At 42.7% G+C, this 17,052-nt stretch overlaps 1 protein-coding gene across 1 annotated transcript; it reads right to left on the bottom strand.

The window, feature by feature from the left end:
- Nucleotides 1-953: 953 nt before the first annotated feature.
- LOC138603763 (vascular endothelial growth factor C-like) lies at nucleotides 954-16,569 on the bottom strand. Its single transcript, XM_069675665.1, has 8 exons — nucleotides 15,641-16,569; nucleotides 10,403-10,646; nucleotides 10,062-10,252; nucleotides 9,612-9,742; nucleotides 9,407-9,510; nucleotides 6,259-6,393; nucleotides 5,717-5,918; nucleotides 954-2,376 (listed from the first exon to the last, which is right to left on the bottom strand). Exons 1-8 carry the CDS (start codon nucleotides 15,740-15,742, stop codon nucleotides 2,265-2,267), a joined length of 1,221 nt encoding a protein of 406 aa, XP_069531766.1. The 5' UTR covers nucleotides 15,743-16,569; the 3' UTR covers nucleotides 954-2,264.
- Between the last annotated feature and the right edge of the window lie 483 nt (nucleotides 16,570-17,052).

The raw sequence follows: 17,052 nt of genomic DNA, 5'->3' as shown, positions 1-17,052 counted from the left end.
ACACTGTGGTAGACTGTAGCCCATGATTGCTTATATTAGCTAATGTTTGCTAACTTTGGGTTATAGCCATTGTTAGCAAAGCTTCAATCTCGGATCCCATCGACTTTCTTTTCCGCCTGCTGCATTTTTTACAGAAAAAGAACCCGTTTTTCTTGTGATTGATTTACTTTAATTAACGTTTAACCTTTGAATAGAAGAAAATTACTTTTTAAATGCTCTTTTGTTGAACGGATGTCTTATCGATTTTTTATGATGCATTTAAGGAAGTCGGGAAATCTGCTGAACGGCTGTCGTGACAACGCTTCAGGGAGTTTATCTGAAGCTGAATTTTAGATCTAGAACGGATTGTTAGCCGTTAGCATGCAGATGTATGTTTAAAGAGACTGATAAGAAGCTAAATCAACATCAGATAGCCGCTGATGGGAGCCGATATATCATTACGGCGCATTACGTTCCGCCTGCATACGCCGCAGCCTGCTGATACGTGATTGGTCAATATTACTCGGACTACAAGCGTACTACAAATGGAACTACGAACGTAAACCCAACACTTGCCGTCCCGGAAATCCAATTTCCTTGTAAATAGAGATTAGCTTAACTTAAATGGTTAGCTAAAGTTCAAACAGTATTCCCCCAAGTACTAGTTGAGCATCAGTATTATCTCATTATTGTCCCTCTGAGTCATGGTGGCTGGATTCCAGCTAAATTTACATAATATGGCTTTAATTGACTAAATGAAGTGTAAAAATAGTTGTTGTTTTGAAATACTGCGGCAATTTCACAAACTTTGGTTTATGTGTTGTTACAAATGTCTTCGTGGGATGAATCAGCTGTGGGAATTTGAATTTTGGTTAATTTTGTTGTTACAAATAATCCCCTTAGCAAGATATAATACCCAACATTAATAAAACGGGTACACAAGCATGTTAGTCTGACAAGGCTTTTAATCCATACTTTAAATCTACATTAAATATTTCATAATAGCATGACACAAGAATTTCAGTTTTTCTTGACATATAAAACACAAACAATACAATCATTTGTTCACTGCAATGAATCCTCATTCTAATGTTTAATGTACCTTTGAGCCACAAAATCATGATGTTATAAAACTGTAAAGGTCCTAAATGAGCTGTTGAATAAACCCTTTGCAGTGCAGGTAAAATGGACAACAACAAACACAATTCAAATTCTCCATAATAATTGAAACTGCAGGAGGAGAAAGACGTGTGTTTAAATTCAAAGCAATATTTAGATTTGATCGGGACTTAAATACAGTATTTTACAATGACACATGATACCCACTTCAAAATATCAGTTTTAAATATGAAAAAAGATTTAAATATTTACAAATAGTATTACTTAGAGTATGTAAAGTTAAATAACTCAAAGAATTAAGACTGCATCCAACTGTTACAGTCCTTTGCGATTTCTATTCAGCCATGTATGAGACGTTCAAAGAGCAGCACTGCAGTAGAGGCAAGTAGAAACTGGAGGATATAATAGCTGTTTGGGAGTGTTTAAATTAGCGTTTTATTAAACAGGGTCTGGCATTCAACCACTACTCTCTCGCTGAGCTGAGAAAAGCTGCATCAATAACCTAAATATACTGTAACCTTTTCCATCGGGCCCCCGGCAACGTCACGTGACATGATTACCGCAAAATATATCCTTCAGCCTCTCAAATATGTTGTGACTCGAGCCTGCCAAAACAAAGTGAAGTTGCCTGCAGCTTATTTAATGAAAAAAACCAATGGAGTCTGGTCTGTTATTATTTTATTCCACTTTCCATTTCACACAGTCATGCGGTGTCTATGTGGAGGGTTGGTGGTGGAACATCATGCTTGAACACGCTGCATTGGGGAGAGCGCTGGCTCGAGAGTCTGATTGGTCCATTCCTCCCTTGCGTTCATGCTTTTAGGCCGTCTCCTTGCATGATTGGTTGCTTCCAATCAGGATCTTGTTATAAATGTACGCCTTGAGTTTTAAAGGTTGCTCAAAATGACTCCAATTTTACAAGTTTGAGTGCATACGGGAAGCTGTTTCGGCCTTTTTGCTCCACTGGGAAGCACTCCCGTCCTCCTTCCTGTCCGACAGCATTAACAAACCTCCTCCAGGGTCTTTTATATCCAGTACAAGTAATTGTGTAGTTCCATTCTCCTTCCTTCCTGTCAAAGGCACTTCTTTCCCCCTTTATTTTGAGGCCAGAAAGCCTCATGTCGACGGGCAATAAATCTGCAGTTCTTCTCTCTGTCTGTGATCATTTAATTCCACTCAGGCCTCATGTAGTTGGGGATGCACTGGCAGACTTGGTGGCTGTAGTAGAAACCAGTCTGGCACACAGGTCTTGGCTTTCTGCAAGGCAACCTGTAACAACTAGACGGAGAAGAAATGGAAAGCAGTCAAAAGACAGAAAGTTAAAAGAAAAGAGTATAAAGAAGATTTTTGAGAGAAGGGTGGGAGGAAAGAAAGGGTGAGGTTGAGAAGAGGAAGAGAAAAAAAAAGAGGACACATGGGAGATTATTCTTCTGGCATGAACACTTTTGATTATTCAGATCCTCACATCCCTTTTGGATAAACCCTGATCCAAGTTTTGTTTGCATCAAACGGCTCTGTGTGTGAGAAAAGAAGGGAGTATGCCTCCCAGGAGGGGAGGAAGACGGCCAAATACTGTGAACTCTCCTCTTCAAAATCACAGTAGGTGTATAATATTCTTTTGTACCACCCCCTGTGACCAGATGTTGAATCAGACATAAAACAAAATGAGGAAAAGAATGGAGTAAAAAAGAATACTTGTATAAAGCATCCTGTGCTGCCTTGTCTGTTTCATAGGGCTGGATTAGGTTGTGCTAGCTATTAAAAAAACATTGAAACTAGCAAGTAGTAAGTAGGAGTTAATAATCCTCAAAGTTTAGTTAATTAAAACTAGCCGTGTATTAAATAAGCTAAGAAGCGTCTTGGCTGCAAATGACTTCAAATGGTGAAACTGGTTGCTAGCATCAAAAGAGCTAGCTTACTTACTTTACCCTCACATAGATAAAAACGTTTTTAGGAGGCAAACTATATATTTTACTTCACTATCTTTTAAATGTAGGCATTACTTTGTTTTCTTTATCAGTGAATATATTTTAAAGAGTTAGCATTTATGCGTCTGAGAAGGAGTTATCTTGTTATGCTAACCTAGCTTTGTTTGTTCCCTCTGTGTTTGTGGCACAATTTTTGGTTTGTTGTTGTAATTTTTGTGAAGTGTAATCATCATTTAAGTGTTAGTTCAGACATGTGGACCATAATTTACGGTCCCTCATTTAGTTTTGGGTCAAAACGGTTCTACGTTAGCAAGCTAACGTTAGCTTGTTGAGTTAGCTATGCAGCAGCTCCACTGAGCAGCTAGCTTGAGGGTGTAGATACTTACGGTGGAAGCTAACTGATAATATCAAGTAAGAACTGGTGTGGTTGAGTGGTGGAGCCAGTTTTTATTAAACATTTAATAAATAAAAAATGATGTGTAAAATTAAGCTTCATAAAAGTTAATTGAATTAATAGTTTTTAACTTTTTAATGTAAAAAAAAATGGATGGACAAGGGAGTCAAATAAAGGTAATGTCACTCTTATTAGGCTCAGGATCTTATTTTAAGCTAACTCCTATGAAAGGTCATTCGTATGCATGTCTGTGAACTTTCCCACATTTATAAAGCCACGTTTAGATATCGCTCATGTTATCGCTCATGTCTGCTCGTGTGTTTTTCCTCGTAGCTGTCACTCCATCTGTCTCCGAGCCTGCCTGCGCGCCGCCCTGCTCACTGTCATCAAGTTCACCCTGTCTCCCTGTCTGTCTCTCCGCAGGCCTCTCGGGTCAGAGGAGGGCTGATCTCTTACGTGACGGCTGTGGGAACCCCGACAGGCATGCCTAGCTCGCGCACGCTGCTGAGACCATGGTCGACTGTTTGGGACACCCTGTGTCCATAAAAGGTCATAGAAACATGTGAACGAGGAAAATCCAGAGTTTTTCTTTTGGAGTTTGGAATGTTTGATATGTCCATTGAGAGTTTGTCTGCTTTCCCCCCCTCTATCTTCCTATCTCACTTTTCCCCTCACTGCTTTCTCTTACTCAGCTCCCAGACTGAAGAGTTCTGACAGCACCTAAAGACAGCATACAGGACCGGTTCTCCAAGTATAAGCCACTGGTTCAGGTAAGTCATGGTGAACAGAAGCTTTAGCGGTCTCCACTAGAGATTCACACAACCTTATTTATCCTTAAAGGGCCAGCGCCGATTTTCAACCTCAGTCCTATCATGCTATTATGGGGAGCTAATGTCATTAGCAGTTTGGCTCTGTGCCTTCTGAGGACGCTATCCGCTTCTCCAATGGGGCCTGGAAAACCTCCGCCAGACTACGTAAAACACATCATCTGGCGGAGGCCATGAGCTTGCTAAACTACACTTCCTCAATCTGGGACGCCCGCCTCCGATGTCATGTCTCGTTCAAAATCGTCACGTTTGAAATGTTGACTGCAGACCTGAAGATTTTTTTTTAGACGATCCACCGGTCGATTCTCGTCGCGTTTCGGATTCTGTACCGCTCTGAGCCGTTGCCTGTCCTCGACTGGAAAATGGTCGTATTTCACTCCAGCGTCTCTCGCTGAGCCGTTCCTTTCAGAGGGAGGGGCGCAATGCATGCTGGGTGTTCTAGGAATGTAGAATGGGCGAAACCACGAGCTGGTTGTACAACTTTCTCCACAGCTATGGCGCTAATTTCAAATATCGCTCCTGTCCTGTCGGGACAGAGAACACCAGCTTTGACTGACAGCGGCTTTTTCCAGGGACGAACTGCTCCTTTAAACGAACATGTAATTTGGGCGCATTATATCATTAATATCCCCCTAAAATAACAATTTATACTGTAATTTAAAAGTTAGTCATTGTAACCCTGGAACAATCTTGTCCAAAACGCTTTGAAGTCTGAACTCGTGTATTACGGCGCCCTTGTTTTACTGGGTAATAAGCAGACATTATCAAAGAACAAAGAAGAAAGAAGAAATTACACGTTCACCAGTAAAAACCTGCTCCGACATCAAACGTGCCGATACAATCATTTCAGTACTGCCAAATCGTTTTAAGATTGGGACCTCCTTTTGCCCTCAGGCCTGTGTGACATCACTCATTAGCTCCTAATCGCCCCGAACTTATTTTATGTTCTCTTAAAACTGAGGAAGTAATTTCAGTGTGATCTGGCCTGCATATGGCAATTAGTGCTTTTGTCCAAGTCAACGAGAGTGTTCCTAATGCAGGCGAGTACAAAACAGCTCTGAATCTGTGGGTTCAAATCAGGTCATAGATTTTTATTTAACGCATTCGTGGTAATAGGAAAGAAGAACTGCTAATTCAAAGGAATTGTTTCGACGCAAGAAACAAGAGTTGCTTTTTGTAAAACGGGAGTGGACTTCCCCCGTCTCTTAGAAACAGCAACAGAACTTAAATATTGAGAGAGAGAGACGGGCGAATATACACAAAATTATCTTCATATCGTTGCAGCTTATTGGCTTTTTATGGCTCAGACTTTTGCGTCTCGCTGGCAGAAACCCAGACTGAATATTTGGGATAATTTCATCCCCCAAAGGACACATTCTTTCTTTGGTATTTTCACAGGGAGCAACACTGCAGCGTTCAGAATATCAGCGTTTTGCTTAAGGACACTTCAGCAGCAGCTGGACCCCTACCTGCAGGTGCTGGGCTTGAACCTCTTGCCCTGCCGTAGACACGAATGAGGACTCTCCCTGCACTGACACAGGCAGGTGTCGGGGTTGAGGGGCTGATTCCCGGGACACTCTGCGGCGCACACGCAGCCGCACAGCTCCTCGTCCCACCTCTGCCCCGTGGGGCACAGCTTCCCCTCGCCTTGACCTACACACTGGCATTCACCTGGGAACAGAAAGAGAAAGAAGAAATGACATTAAGGTGATTGGAAAACCAGACGTCATCATTGCAACGCTCACGTCTGTCTGCGTCGTAAATATTTTGTGGTCTGGTCCGGACTTGTTACTGAAGACATTTGCATAAAGCACAGCTTCCTCCAAAACTCCCTTCATCTGTGATTAATCCGTCTGGCTCGATCCTGCCTGGTTGCTTTCAGACTGACTTCCCTTTTCTTGCAAATTGTTGTGTTTACAGTGAAATGGTCCTTTTGAAACAAGAGCTTTAAAGCCTGCATCAAAGTGCCCCGGGCAGTGTGAAATATAATCAGTAACTGATCTCTTCTTACAGGTGTTGTGGTCCAGTTTCCAGCCTGGATCGCAGCTGGCCTCGGTGAGTCCATTTCGACAGACGCACTCGCAGGTGGACTCGTCCAGAACCCTGTTGGGCCCACAGAGAGCCAGGAGACCCGAGTCCTGCGCTTCTGAAAGCCACATGGAAAGGAAGGCAGAGAAAATGTAATGATTGTTATTCCAGCTTTGTTTGTTCTTGTTGCTGATTAACTTTCACGAGCCAATCAAAACAATCCCATTAGTTTAGTGCTTAAAAGCAAATGTTAGCATGCTAACAGGCAAAGCTAACCAGGTAAATAATATACCAAGCAAATGCTTTTCTTTTCACCAATAGAGTTTAACCTAACCCCGCCCTCTTGTGCTGCAATTGGCTCGTGCTACTGTGATATCATTGGCTAGGAAACAAACACACTTTCATTGCTTCTCAAGTCCAGATTAATACTTGAACACAAACCATGATTCTTTAGTATTTTTTGTACCTGAACATAACTGATTAGTTTGGGCATAATCTCTATTTACATTCTACGTAAAAAGTATTGAAAGTCTCGTCCGCGTGGAGAGCAAAAGCAGCCTGAACGCAGACTGCCGTGATGACGTCCCGGCTCCCATCAGCCTCACCTAACAACGTTTTACCTTCTTATTAATCTCCATAAACAGACGTCTGCATGCTAACAGCTAACAATCCATTCTGCATCATAAATTCAACGTGAGTTAAATTCCCATGACGCTGTGCGGCGAAAGCTGCTCAGCGTTTAGATTTCCCGACTTCCTCGAATGCATTAGAAATGGTCGATTCGTCCTCCGTTCAACGAGGACAGACCTGACAAAGCTTCATTTTTACTCTTTACTAATCTGCATCATGATGTTGTAATTTCGGCAAACTTAAGACCCGTTAATTAAAGTAAATCACAAGAAAATCGGTTTCTTTTTCGAGTTCACTTCCGCTGTGAAAGTGAGACTGAACGGGCGCTCCTCTGGGGGATTTAATGAACCAAGAAATTACTGCGTTTAATTTGACTATATACCTGGGGGGACGTTTGATCTGCACACCCTGGCGCTTCTCAAGTTGCTAAACAATGCAGCGCATGGAAAAGGAAGTCTCGGGTTTACCGCTAACCGCTGGCTAAAGCGGACACGCCCGACATGTTCACCGCTGTCCCCAGAGGCTGTATCGTCGTCAGATGGGTTCTGAGATTGGTTTGAGCATAACGTGTATCGGGTTAATGTTGTGTAATAGTTGGTTAGGTTTAGGGACACTAGCAGAATGCTCCTGTACCGGGTGAAACAACATTAGCTACTTAGCATCCTGAGACGCAACACGAACTAACCAATAACAGCACAGCAGTACGAGCCAGTTCTAGCCAATCACAGCACAAGAGGGCGGGATTAACTGGAGACGCCTTCCAAATGTTAGCTCGCATGGCTGAAGACTTTTTGTTTCTTTGATGCCAGTCGAGCGAGCAGCTTCAGAGCCAGGGATTAAAGTTGCAAAGAGGCTGGATGTTATGTTTATTACATCAGTGTTGCTTGTGGAAACGTGGAGGAAGGTCTTATAAACATGTTTGTTCACATATATTCAGAATATTTTTGACTCTTTCCCATGGCTATCTATTTGTGTGCTCTTTTTAGCAGTGATAAGGAAGCTTTGCCAGTTTATTATTAGTAAAAGTATCTTGATACGGAGGGTTCTGCAGTTCACTGCATGATTGTACAAGTAGAATGCCACAAAGACAGATTCATTTCTCACGTTACAGTTGAATAAACATTTCCTCGGGGGAAACCAGCTTCAGATCAGTTTATTTGCCGCCAAGGCTCTATCATCTTCAGAGTCTGGCAGTGGCGGTGGAATTTTTTAAGACTTTGAAACTAAAGCGAAATCTGGCTCGCGTCCTAAAACCTACTCAGGTGTAGCCGCGTCTTGGATGACAGTGCATTCTGGTAAAGGGCCGGGAGTTTTTAGATTTGTTTGAGATAAAAGCTCATTTTGTTTCTGGTTTAAACTTGCTGTTAGGAGCTTTTATGCGCTCCACACTGCGAAGGGTTTACACTGTGTACACTTGACTTATGAAATCACATGTGTTCCTCCAGGGTTTCCTGCATCTGCTGCAGAATATTACCCATGAGGGAAGTTTTTTTAATACACTTCCCAGTTTAAGTTTTGAGTGTTGCTTATTTAGTTATATATTTTTATTTTATTAATTATTTTAAAGATTATTTTTGTGGCTTTTGCATTTATTATTATTATTTTTTTATTTTAATTTTTATTTTAATTTTTTACATACATTTTTCTTACGTTTTTTTTGTTTTGCTTTTGCCTTTTTTATTTTTTTGCTATCTGAAGATAGACAGGAAGTATGGGGAAGAGAGAGTGCTTATTTGACACCCTGATCTCTTTTTGGGCATATCATGTGATATTTTCTGTGATTGTTTTTTCAGTTATATTTTTGATTTCTTGCTTAATTTTCATTTGCCTAAACACTCACTTTTTTTTTGCGTTTTATTACTGCAAAGTTTTTTTTTTTTATTAGTTAGCTCTTAAGACGAGTGGTTCCCCCTTAAAATTAAAGGGGCGGAAATTTGTTAATTATAAGCTTCATATTTCACCTTTGATACCTGTGGAGTAGCTTGGCATAATTTATAGTTTAAAAAAAACTCTGTGCAGGCCCTCATGAAGCCTCTGCCTGAAACGACTCAGTCAGCTCTGTCCCTTTAAGAAATCCCGCCCCTACAAGCCCACTTTCTTCTGATTGGCCAGCTCTCTGTGACTTCACAAAGTGCAGCGTGTTGAAAAAACTGTGAAACCTGGCAGCCTGCAGACTGAGAGTTTCTTTAGCAGGGGATTACTCCAACATACTTTTACCTACAGATTTGAAACTTCACCCACGTTTAGTCTGAACATCCAACATTGTAACATTATATATATATATATTTTATTACTGCAAAGTTGGTTTGGACGAGTGGTTCCCTTCATGATTCATTTGACGCATTTTAAAACCAAAGCAGCTGAAAGTTTTTGAGTATTTCACAAGAAATTATGCAAAAAATGGAGAAAAATCAAAATATATCTGATATACTGGAAATGTCTCTCAGATCTAAAGAAAATTTGCAGCAGCCACAGAAGAAACATGACTCATACACACTTACCTGTCTCCCTCTCAGAGTAGTTTATGGCGTCTGTAGACACACACACACAGTTCACTGGATCCCATAATGAGCCCGAGGCACAGGGAACTTCGGGTGGGGAACATCTACACAAACACACACACACACGCACGCTCACATCAAACAAATGCCACGGATACATTGAGAAATGACTCATCGATGTTTGCACACGTCACTGCCCACTCACAGGTGATCTGCCGCGGCTCGTCTGATGATGGAGTGGAGCGGCCGCTTGGAGAGGCATTCGCACGAAGTGTGGTTGACGAAGCTCACCATGACGACGGAGCGATCCATCCTGGGCGGGGACAGCTCCATCAGCTAGGAGGAAGAAGGAGATTGTGTAAGTAAACAGTTATCTTTTATGTGTTCTGCTGCTGCTGCTGCTGTCAGTACAGTTTTCTGCTCATGAAAAAGTGCTCCAGTTGATGTAATAGTTGCGAGATTGTGCAACTGTGCGTGACTGAGGTCCAGTCGCAGCCAAAGGGCGTCCCCCTGCTGTACAGCTGGCTGTGATTGAGATGAGCTGTGGTAGATTGGTTTCTGTCCACTTCCCCGAGGCCGTCTGAGCGAGTGTTAAATAATTAAAGTGCTATAAAGTGTCTCACATGGGAGGAGAGGATCCAGCGACAACACTTACTGTCTTGTTGACGAGCGTGTGACTCGTATTGGTGCAGTAAAAGGCCTCGTTGGTGCAGCACCCGCCGCACCGGTGCAGCGCCACGCAGCGCGGGAGGTAGAACTGACTGGTGGATTCTGGGTATTCCTTGGCCACCTCAACACACACCTCTCTGGGCTGGCACGAGGTCCGCTGGATCTCCTCTAAGATGACTGGAAACAGATGTGATTAAGTAACAGGATTTGGATTCCAAATGCTCTCACACTGCTGCATTTACCACCTTCTTGTACTTAGACTCTGTTGGAGTTTAAATCTATCTAGGGCGTAAAATGTATGCATTCAATTGTCTTCTCAGCATTTACCTCCCAACGTCCCGTCCACTTTGTGAAGCGCCTCCTCCCTCGGCTGACCCCACAGATCCTCATCCCCGGAGTGGACTAAAGGGCTCGCCGAGGAGGCGGCGAAAACGGGGGAAGAGGAGTCGCGCCACGACTTCCTCCTCAGGCAGTGCTGAAGCAAGTTGTATTCCGGGTACAGAACCTGTAAAAGCTGATCCACGCTCGTCACCGTCTCCAAACTGGGCTGGTCGTCTGACAACACTGGAGCCTGGGAGACAGGAAGTAGAGGACAAATGTTACTTTACAATAGAAAATAGGTGTTTGGGAGGAATTTTAAGGCCAAATATTCCTTATTTTTGTGATTAAATTAAATAGAAAGCCTACTGTTGCAACGTGAGTGGATCTGAGTTGTATTTTTGGAGGAAAACTATGAAATACGGTAGATTTACTGTGTAAGCGTCCCTTGTGTGAGCTGCATAAACAGTGAATACCTCAGCTACCAATGTGTTGTGACATGTCGCTGTTGGCTACTGTTGGTTATTATGCATACGTGTGTCCTCCGCTCACCCAAACACACAAGGAAGCGACGGAGCCGTGTATTTTTCCTCCTTTTTCTCGCAGTAAGACTTCAAACAATGTCACCTCAGGCGGTGTGATAATATATGAAAATACCTGCCCTCGAGCCAGACGCTATAATCTGACCCAGTTTTCCCATCGGGGTTGAATTTTTCCGCTACATTTTCAACTCCTCCTGCAGCTTAGAAAATCAGCCCATGCTTTATGAGCCCTCCATGACCGGTTCAACCACCAACCTCCTACGTAAGAGCAACCGAGGAGTCCTTGAATGCAACATTAGGCGTGCATAAATGGACCAAACAGATCCGTCGGCACAGCCAACACCCATATCATTATTATTATCGCACAAAGAGAGCTTTATGTGGCGAACCAGCTCCATTCAGGAAATCTCAGTTTACTTTAGATATGCTTTATAAAACGTTCCTGCCGTGAGTCATCAGCCATAATGGTTTTTCTGCTGTTATGACAGATGACTCTGTTCTACCCTGCGGAACTACAGTAGATTGAGAAGATAAAAGGTTAATTGTGTAACAAACTCCCACATTAAGGCTTCTGTATTACCTGTCGGGACTGAAAGTCAGGTAGGAGTTGACGTTTGAGGGTGGTTGTTTCGGTTCCCTGGGACTGACCTATGACCGATGTAAATCCAGCCAGTGACTGGTCAGGTGCTCAGCGCCCTCCCACGCCCACAAAGAGAACAATGAAAACAGCTCCTACACATACAGTGGATCCTCTAACCTTTTTAAATAACCTTGTTGGTCACCCGACGTTGATTACTCTTCCTACATCTAACATATCACCTGTGGTGTTCCACAAGGTTCAATTTTGGGCCCCTTTTATTTTCTGTCAACATGCTTCCACTCGGCTACATTTACGATATAACCAACAATAATTTAAGTATTATTAGATCATTATATTTATGATTAAAAGATTCCTCTTTTTATATAAAGCGTTAAAAACATACAGTATAATCCTGCCTTCACAAGACGATTTCTATACACTTATTTTTTGTGAGTGTCACGACGACATGAAGCGACCTACAGGAACCTCATTTATTTTATTAACCATCCTAGTTTGGCTCGTCAGCCTGCTAGTGTTTGCTGAGTTGCACTAAATGCAACTTCCAGCTGCAGCTAATGGGAATTTTTTCTGCAGGTATCATGTACTGATAGAAATAATTCTGACCTCACGATGACGTGACACAATGATCCGAGTCAATCCCATGGGGAACATGAATGAGTACACCCCATTTCACAGCAATCGAGCCGGTAGTCGTGGAGACGTTTGTCTCAAAACCAACCAGAAGCTGTGATATTTCAGTCTGGACCAAAGAAAAGGACCAAATTGCCAACATTGGCATCCTAAGAACCAAGTCCCTGGTGTTGCTAGAATATACTTGCACATAGGGCTGGGCAATATGACAATATATATCGTCAAAATAATAGCAAAATATCTATTGTATGCGTTTTTGTTATATCGTCTCTATCGTGATGTCACAAAACAAGCAGCTGAACTGCTCTACAGCAATAAACATTTTACGCTTTACGTTTTAGTCCTTGCACGTGTGAGTGAACCACAGAGGGAGGCGCTGTTTATTAACATTGACATTGACGTGCAGGAAAGGACTCGGGCTCAGTATTTAACTCTCACAGGATTATCCAAAAATAGGCGTTATCATGTGGTTATTTCATATGGACATATATGCATAATTAGTTGTTAAATTACCAGAAAACACGATATATTGAGATATAAAAATCCTATATTGTGATATAGGATTTTGGCCATGTCGCCCTACTGGCACATTTGTTATGCTTCTTGGGGCCTGTGTCCACTAACAGTGTTTTTTGCGCTGGCAGTGCCTATTTTCTATACAGAACCGATGCAGTTCAGCGTCCTCAGCGCAAACAGCGCCCCAAACGTCAGCTGCTTTTTCTCGCAGCACTCTCAGGCCATGTCCACATGTACACGGGTATTTTTCAAAACGTAGCTGTTTCTGTGTTTTGGCGTTTCGTCCACACGAACACCGTTTTAGGTCACTGAAAACGGATCTTTATCTCCATGGTGACGCGTCACTAATGAGGCGACATTCCTTGCAAAATGACGGACGTGACAAAAACAGTGATGCTTCACAGGACTTTTTACATGTTTACACATATAAGTGCAGTTACTCGTCTATTTTACTGAGGAACAAAGGCGTCGGGATAGATTCTTCTTCTTCTTCTTCTTCTTCTTTGCATGATGGGGTAATATTGCCTCCTGTTGGTGTGGTATTCTCATGACAGCGTTTCTGTTGCATTTTTGCGTTTTCGTTTGGATGGGATTTTTTCGAAGGTGCAGTTTCCCGTTCTAGAGCTGCTTGTAAAATTGCCATAAAAAACACTTAACGAACCCTACTCAGGGTGCTGGCACAACTTTAGTAACCTAGCAACAGGTAGCGCCAGTGAGAAGGACTCTGAAATTGAGGTTGTGGGTGCTGCCGTTAGTAGACACAGGCTGTTATCGTCCTTAACTTTTCTTTTCTTGCTGTCAGTGGCGATTACCCTGTCCAGCAGCCATATTGGACATATAAGTAAAACATGTTCCATAATATCGCCGGGCAGTTTTATTATACAGTAGGGGATGGATTCTTCTCCTTCCCTTTCATGGCCTTCCCAGATTTTCTCTCTCTCTCCATTTGTGTTAAGTGATCACATGACATGAGGTCATCCCTATGGGACTATGAGGTCATGATGGATGACTGACCAGTGCTTTGGGCTTCATCATTAGATATTGCTGCCTTGTAAACACATGCGCACGTACACACCCATACATCTTTCACTGCACAGTGAGTCTTTGTTGCAGTATAAACAACATCTCTATGGTTTTTACGCAATTTACTTTACTTGGAATTTCACTGTGCAATGACTCACTTACTACTTAAATTCCTTTCTGACACCGAGGAAGCTTTCAACTTGATCACTTAAACTTCCACTGAAAAGCCCATGCAAAAAACTTCCTTGCTGGCTCACAACCAGCATTTACAGTAAAGTAGACAGTTGAAACCAAAGGGAACGATGCCAGTATTATGTTAAAAGAAACAAGCAGTAACTTTACAGAAAGGGAACCTGCTTGGCACAACGAAAATTAGTCTTTAATGGTTCTAATGGTCAATCACATTGATCAAATTGATTGCATTTAAAGAAATAATCTCCCAAGATTTCCATTTAAATAAATGTAAAAGAGGTAACACAGGTGATTGAGCCCACTGATGAAAGCCTTTGCATTTGCAGTATTACTGACTGGGTGTCGGTGGCGCGATCGCAGATAAAACCACAAGTGGCGCCCAGTTAGTGACGCGTTGTCCATCACCTAGCAGTGGTTGGTCTGCCAGAGAGGGTAGGCGGAGCTAAGCGGCTGCTTTTCCGGTCTCTGCAAGTGTTGCGAGTAAACAGTAATCTACTATGGCTGAACAAACAAAGAAAAGATGGATGACTACAGATACAACTTCAAAAATAAGTGAAAATCCAAAGAAAAAGAAACAAACTCGACGCTCAGATGAAGCAAACAGTCTAAAAAGGAAAGCGTCTGTCAGCCAGGAAAATCAAGAGTTACAACCGGAGCCGACCGTGGACGTCACACATGCAGCACTGTCTGGATATCTGGGAAGTGTGCTCCCGCAATTACCGTTAATCGCCATCGGGACCGCCAGAGAGAACAAAACTGAGATCTTCGAGATTACCAGTTAAAGCTAAGGGATATGAATTGCTAATGGGAGTGTTTTTATATAACCAAAATATACCTGTTGTCTGTACTCCATGATCCTCCACAGAAGTCGGGCTTTAGACCTTCTGAGAGTAAAATCACTGCTGCAACACGACTTGTATTTGACATTGTTCAGTTGCTCGTACTGCTCTCCGTCTACATCATGACAAGGCTTTTTATTACTGTGTATTTTGCAGAATGAGCCATTCATTTGATGAGTCTACCTAAACTTGATTCAAGTCATATGTTTAAGGCGAAGTCTGTCGCAGATGGTATCAAATCAAGTTAAAGGTGTTCCACAAGGATCAATACTGGGTCCCCTTCATTTCCCCTTTATAATCATGTATTTCTAACTGAACATTGCAGTATCCGTTTCTATGCTGGTGACACCATCTTATATAACAAAAGGTCTACTGCAAACGGGTTGCAATCAAAGCTTCATACCTCTTGTATTAACTAAAATAATTTATTCAATTAAAGGATCAAAAATGCTTTTATGCTAAATAGAAGCCCGCCCTAAAAACCCTTGTTTGTAATTCGATCAAAAGCTTAAAAATGTGCATTATAATATCAGAACAAAAACATCATACAATCCATTCTCCATTCTATACTGGATTAAAGAGATAACCTGTATGCCAATGCAGCTGCTGCTGCCCTTTAAACCACAGGATAGATCACTGAGTGGGTGAATTGTCTTGTTAAGATGTTTCATACACATACTTTACAAACAAGATATCATTTTATTTGATGCTAAATCTCCTAAAGATGCTCATTTGAATTGACCTGGAGTTTATCGCTCATGCTTAGTGGGGAAGCATCTCCATTTGTTATCTAGATACTCGTTTACAAGCTGTAGAAGTTCCTCAGTATTTTGGTGTGAAGCCAATAAGAAATGGTACATCATTGTCTGAGTTCAGGCTAAGCACATGTTTTTAAATGTCTCACCTCGGTGCCCATGTCTCCAGTCTGGTAATAGTCCATAAAGTCTTGTCCTGAGCACAAATTGCTGCTATTAAGAATCCATAGGAGCAAAGCTGGTATCCACATAGTGAGGAGATGAGGTCGAGGAGAAGGAGGAGAGGAGATATCAGGGAGGAGGAGGAGGAAGTGAGTGAATTTAAAGCTCTGGAAGGAGGAGAGGATGTTGGAGGAGTCTGAGGTAGAGAGGAGGAAAAAGGGTATCACAGGCTCGGCAGGTATCTCTTTGCGCCTCTCGTCATTCTACCCTGGGACGAAGTTGCTCTTCCGGCGCAGGTTGTTTGAATTTGTAAAACCGGCTGAATAAAACATGATGAGGAAATGGTCTCGTCTTCCTCTCGTCCAACACGGCTCCGCTTTTCTCCTCACTTCAGAGGAAGTCTTCCCTCCCGCGCTGCTGCGTCTCCATGCTCGCCGTGGATGTCAGGTGTCCGTCCTCGCCTCTGTTTGCCCTTTATCTCCTCCTTTATGTCTTTCTCGACCTTCAGCTTGAATTATCCTGCAATCTTTTTATGCAAGTCCTCGCTTGATTGTCCCCGTCTCCTTCGCCCTTCACACTTTTCTTTATCTGTATTTTCTCCTCACACAACAGCTGTGCTCTTCCCTCCCTCTCTCCGGCTCTCTGTCTGTCTCTCTCAGATTATCGCTGCCTCTTTATCTGTCTCCTGTTTCCTCCTCAGAAACCTCCAGGGCAAAGCTCTGTCTGTCTCTCTGTGGACTTTTTTTTGTGCGCGCGTGTGTGTGTGTGTGCTGCCGCTTTCTAAATCTGTCACAACTTTTTCTGCCGGGGCCGTCTGATCCTTCGGAAGGCATCAAAGAGAGAGAAAAAAGAGGAAGAGCTTACTCCAAATCCTGTTCCCAAATGGGTTTTTTTCCCCCCAGCTTTTGGTATTAAGTTCTTGTCAAAACAGAGCGAATGTGCGTCCTGCTCATGAGCTCCTGGTGGAGTAAATGAGGAAAAAATACAAGAATGGAAGGATTGTGTTTTGTGGGCGGGGTGAAGGGTTTGAAAGAGATGAGTTATAGCTCATTATACTTTGCAGGCTTTGCAGAAGCACTGACACACTTTCATCCAGTGCTTTAAAAACACCGAGGTTCTTTCTTTCACAACGAACTCGAAACAGGTTCAACCGTCCGTCAGACCATCAAATCATCCTCCCACGTTCCTTATCTCCCTCTCCTTCCTCACACGTTCCTTATCTTGACGTCTCTGCAGCAGCTGCTGCGGAGACTTTAAAGACGTGTGTGTGTTCGGTAGCAGCCGGCGGTGATGAATGCGCCTAACTGCGGCTCTAAGTGCCTTTTTATGAGCTGCTAATACCGCTCCTGTCTCGCTCTGCTTTATGTCAGCTGCCTCCGATTCCTGCCGCTTTTCTTTT

This window comes from Semicossyphus pulcher, unplaced genomic scaffold, assembly GCF_022749685.1.
Source record: "Semicossyphus pulcher isolate SPU_LCO1_2020_fin unplaced genomic scaffold, fSemPul1.0.p SCAF_24, whole genome shotgun sequence".
In the NCBI taxonomy this organism is placed as follows: domain Eukaryota; kingdom Metazoa; phylum Chordata; class Actinopteri; order Labriformes; family Labridae; genus Semicossyphus; species Semicossyphus pulcher.
The sequence above is the reverse complement of the archived record's forward strand: the minus strand, read 5'-3'. Positions and strand labels throughout refer to the sequence as shown.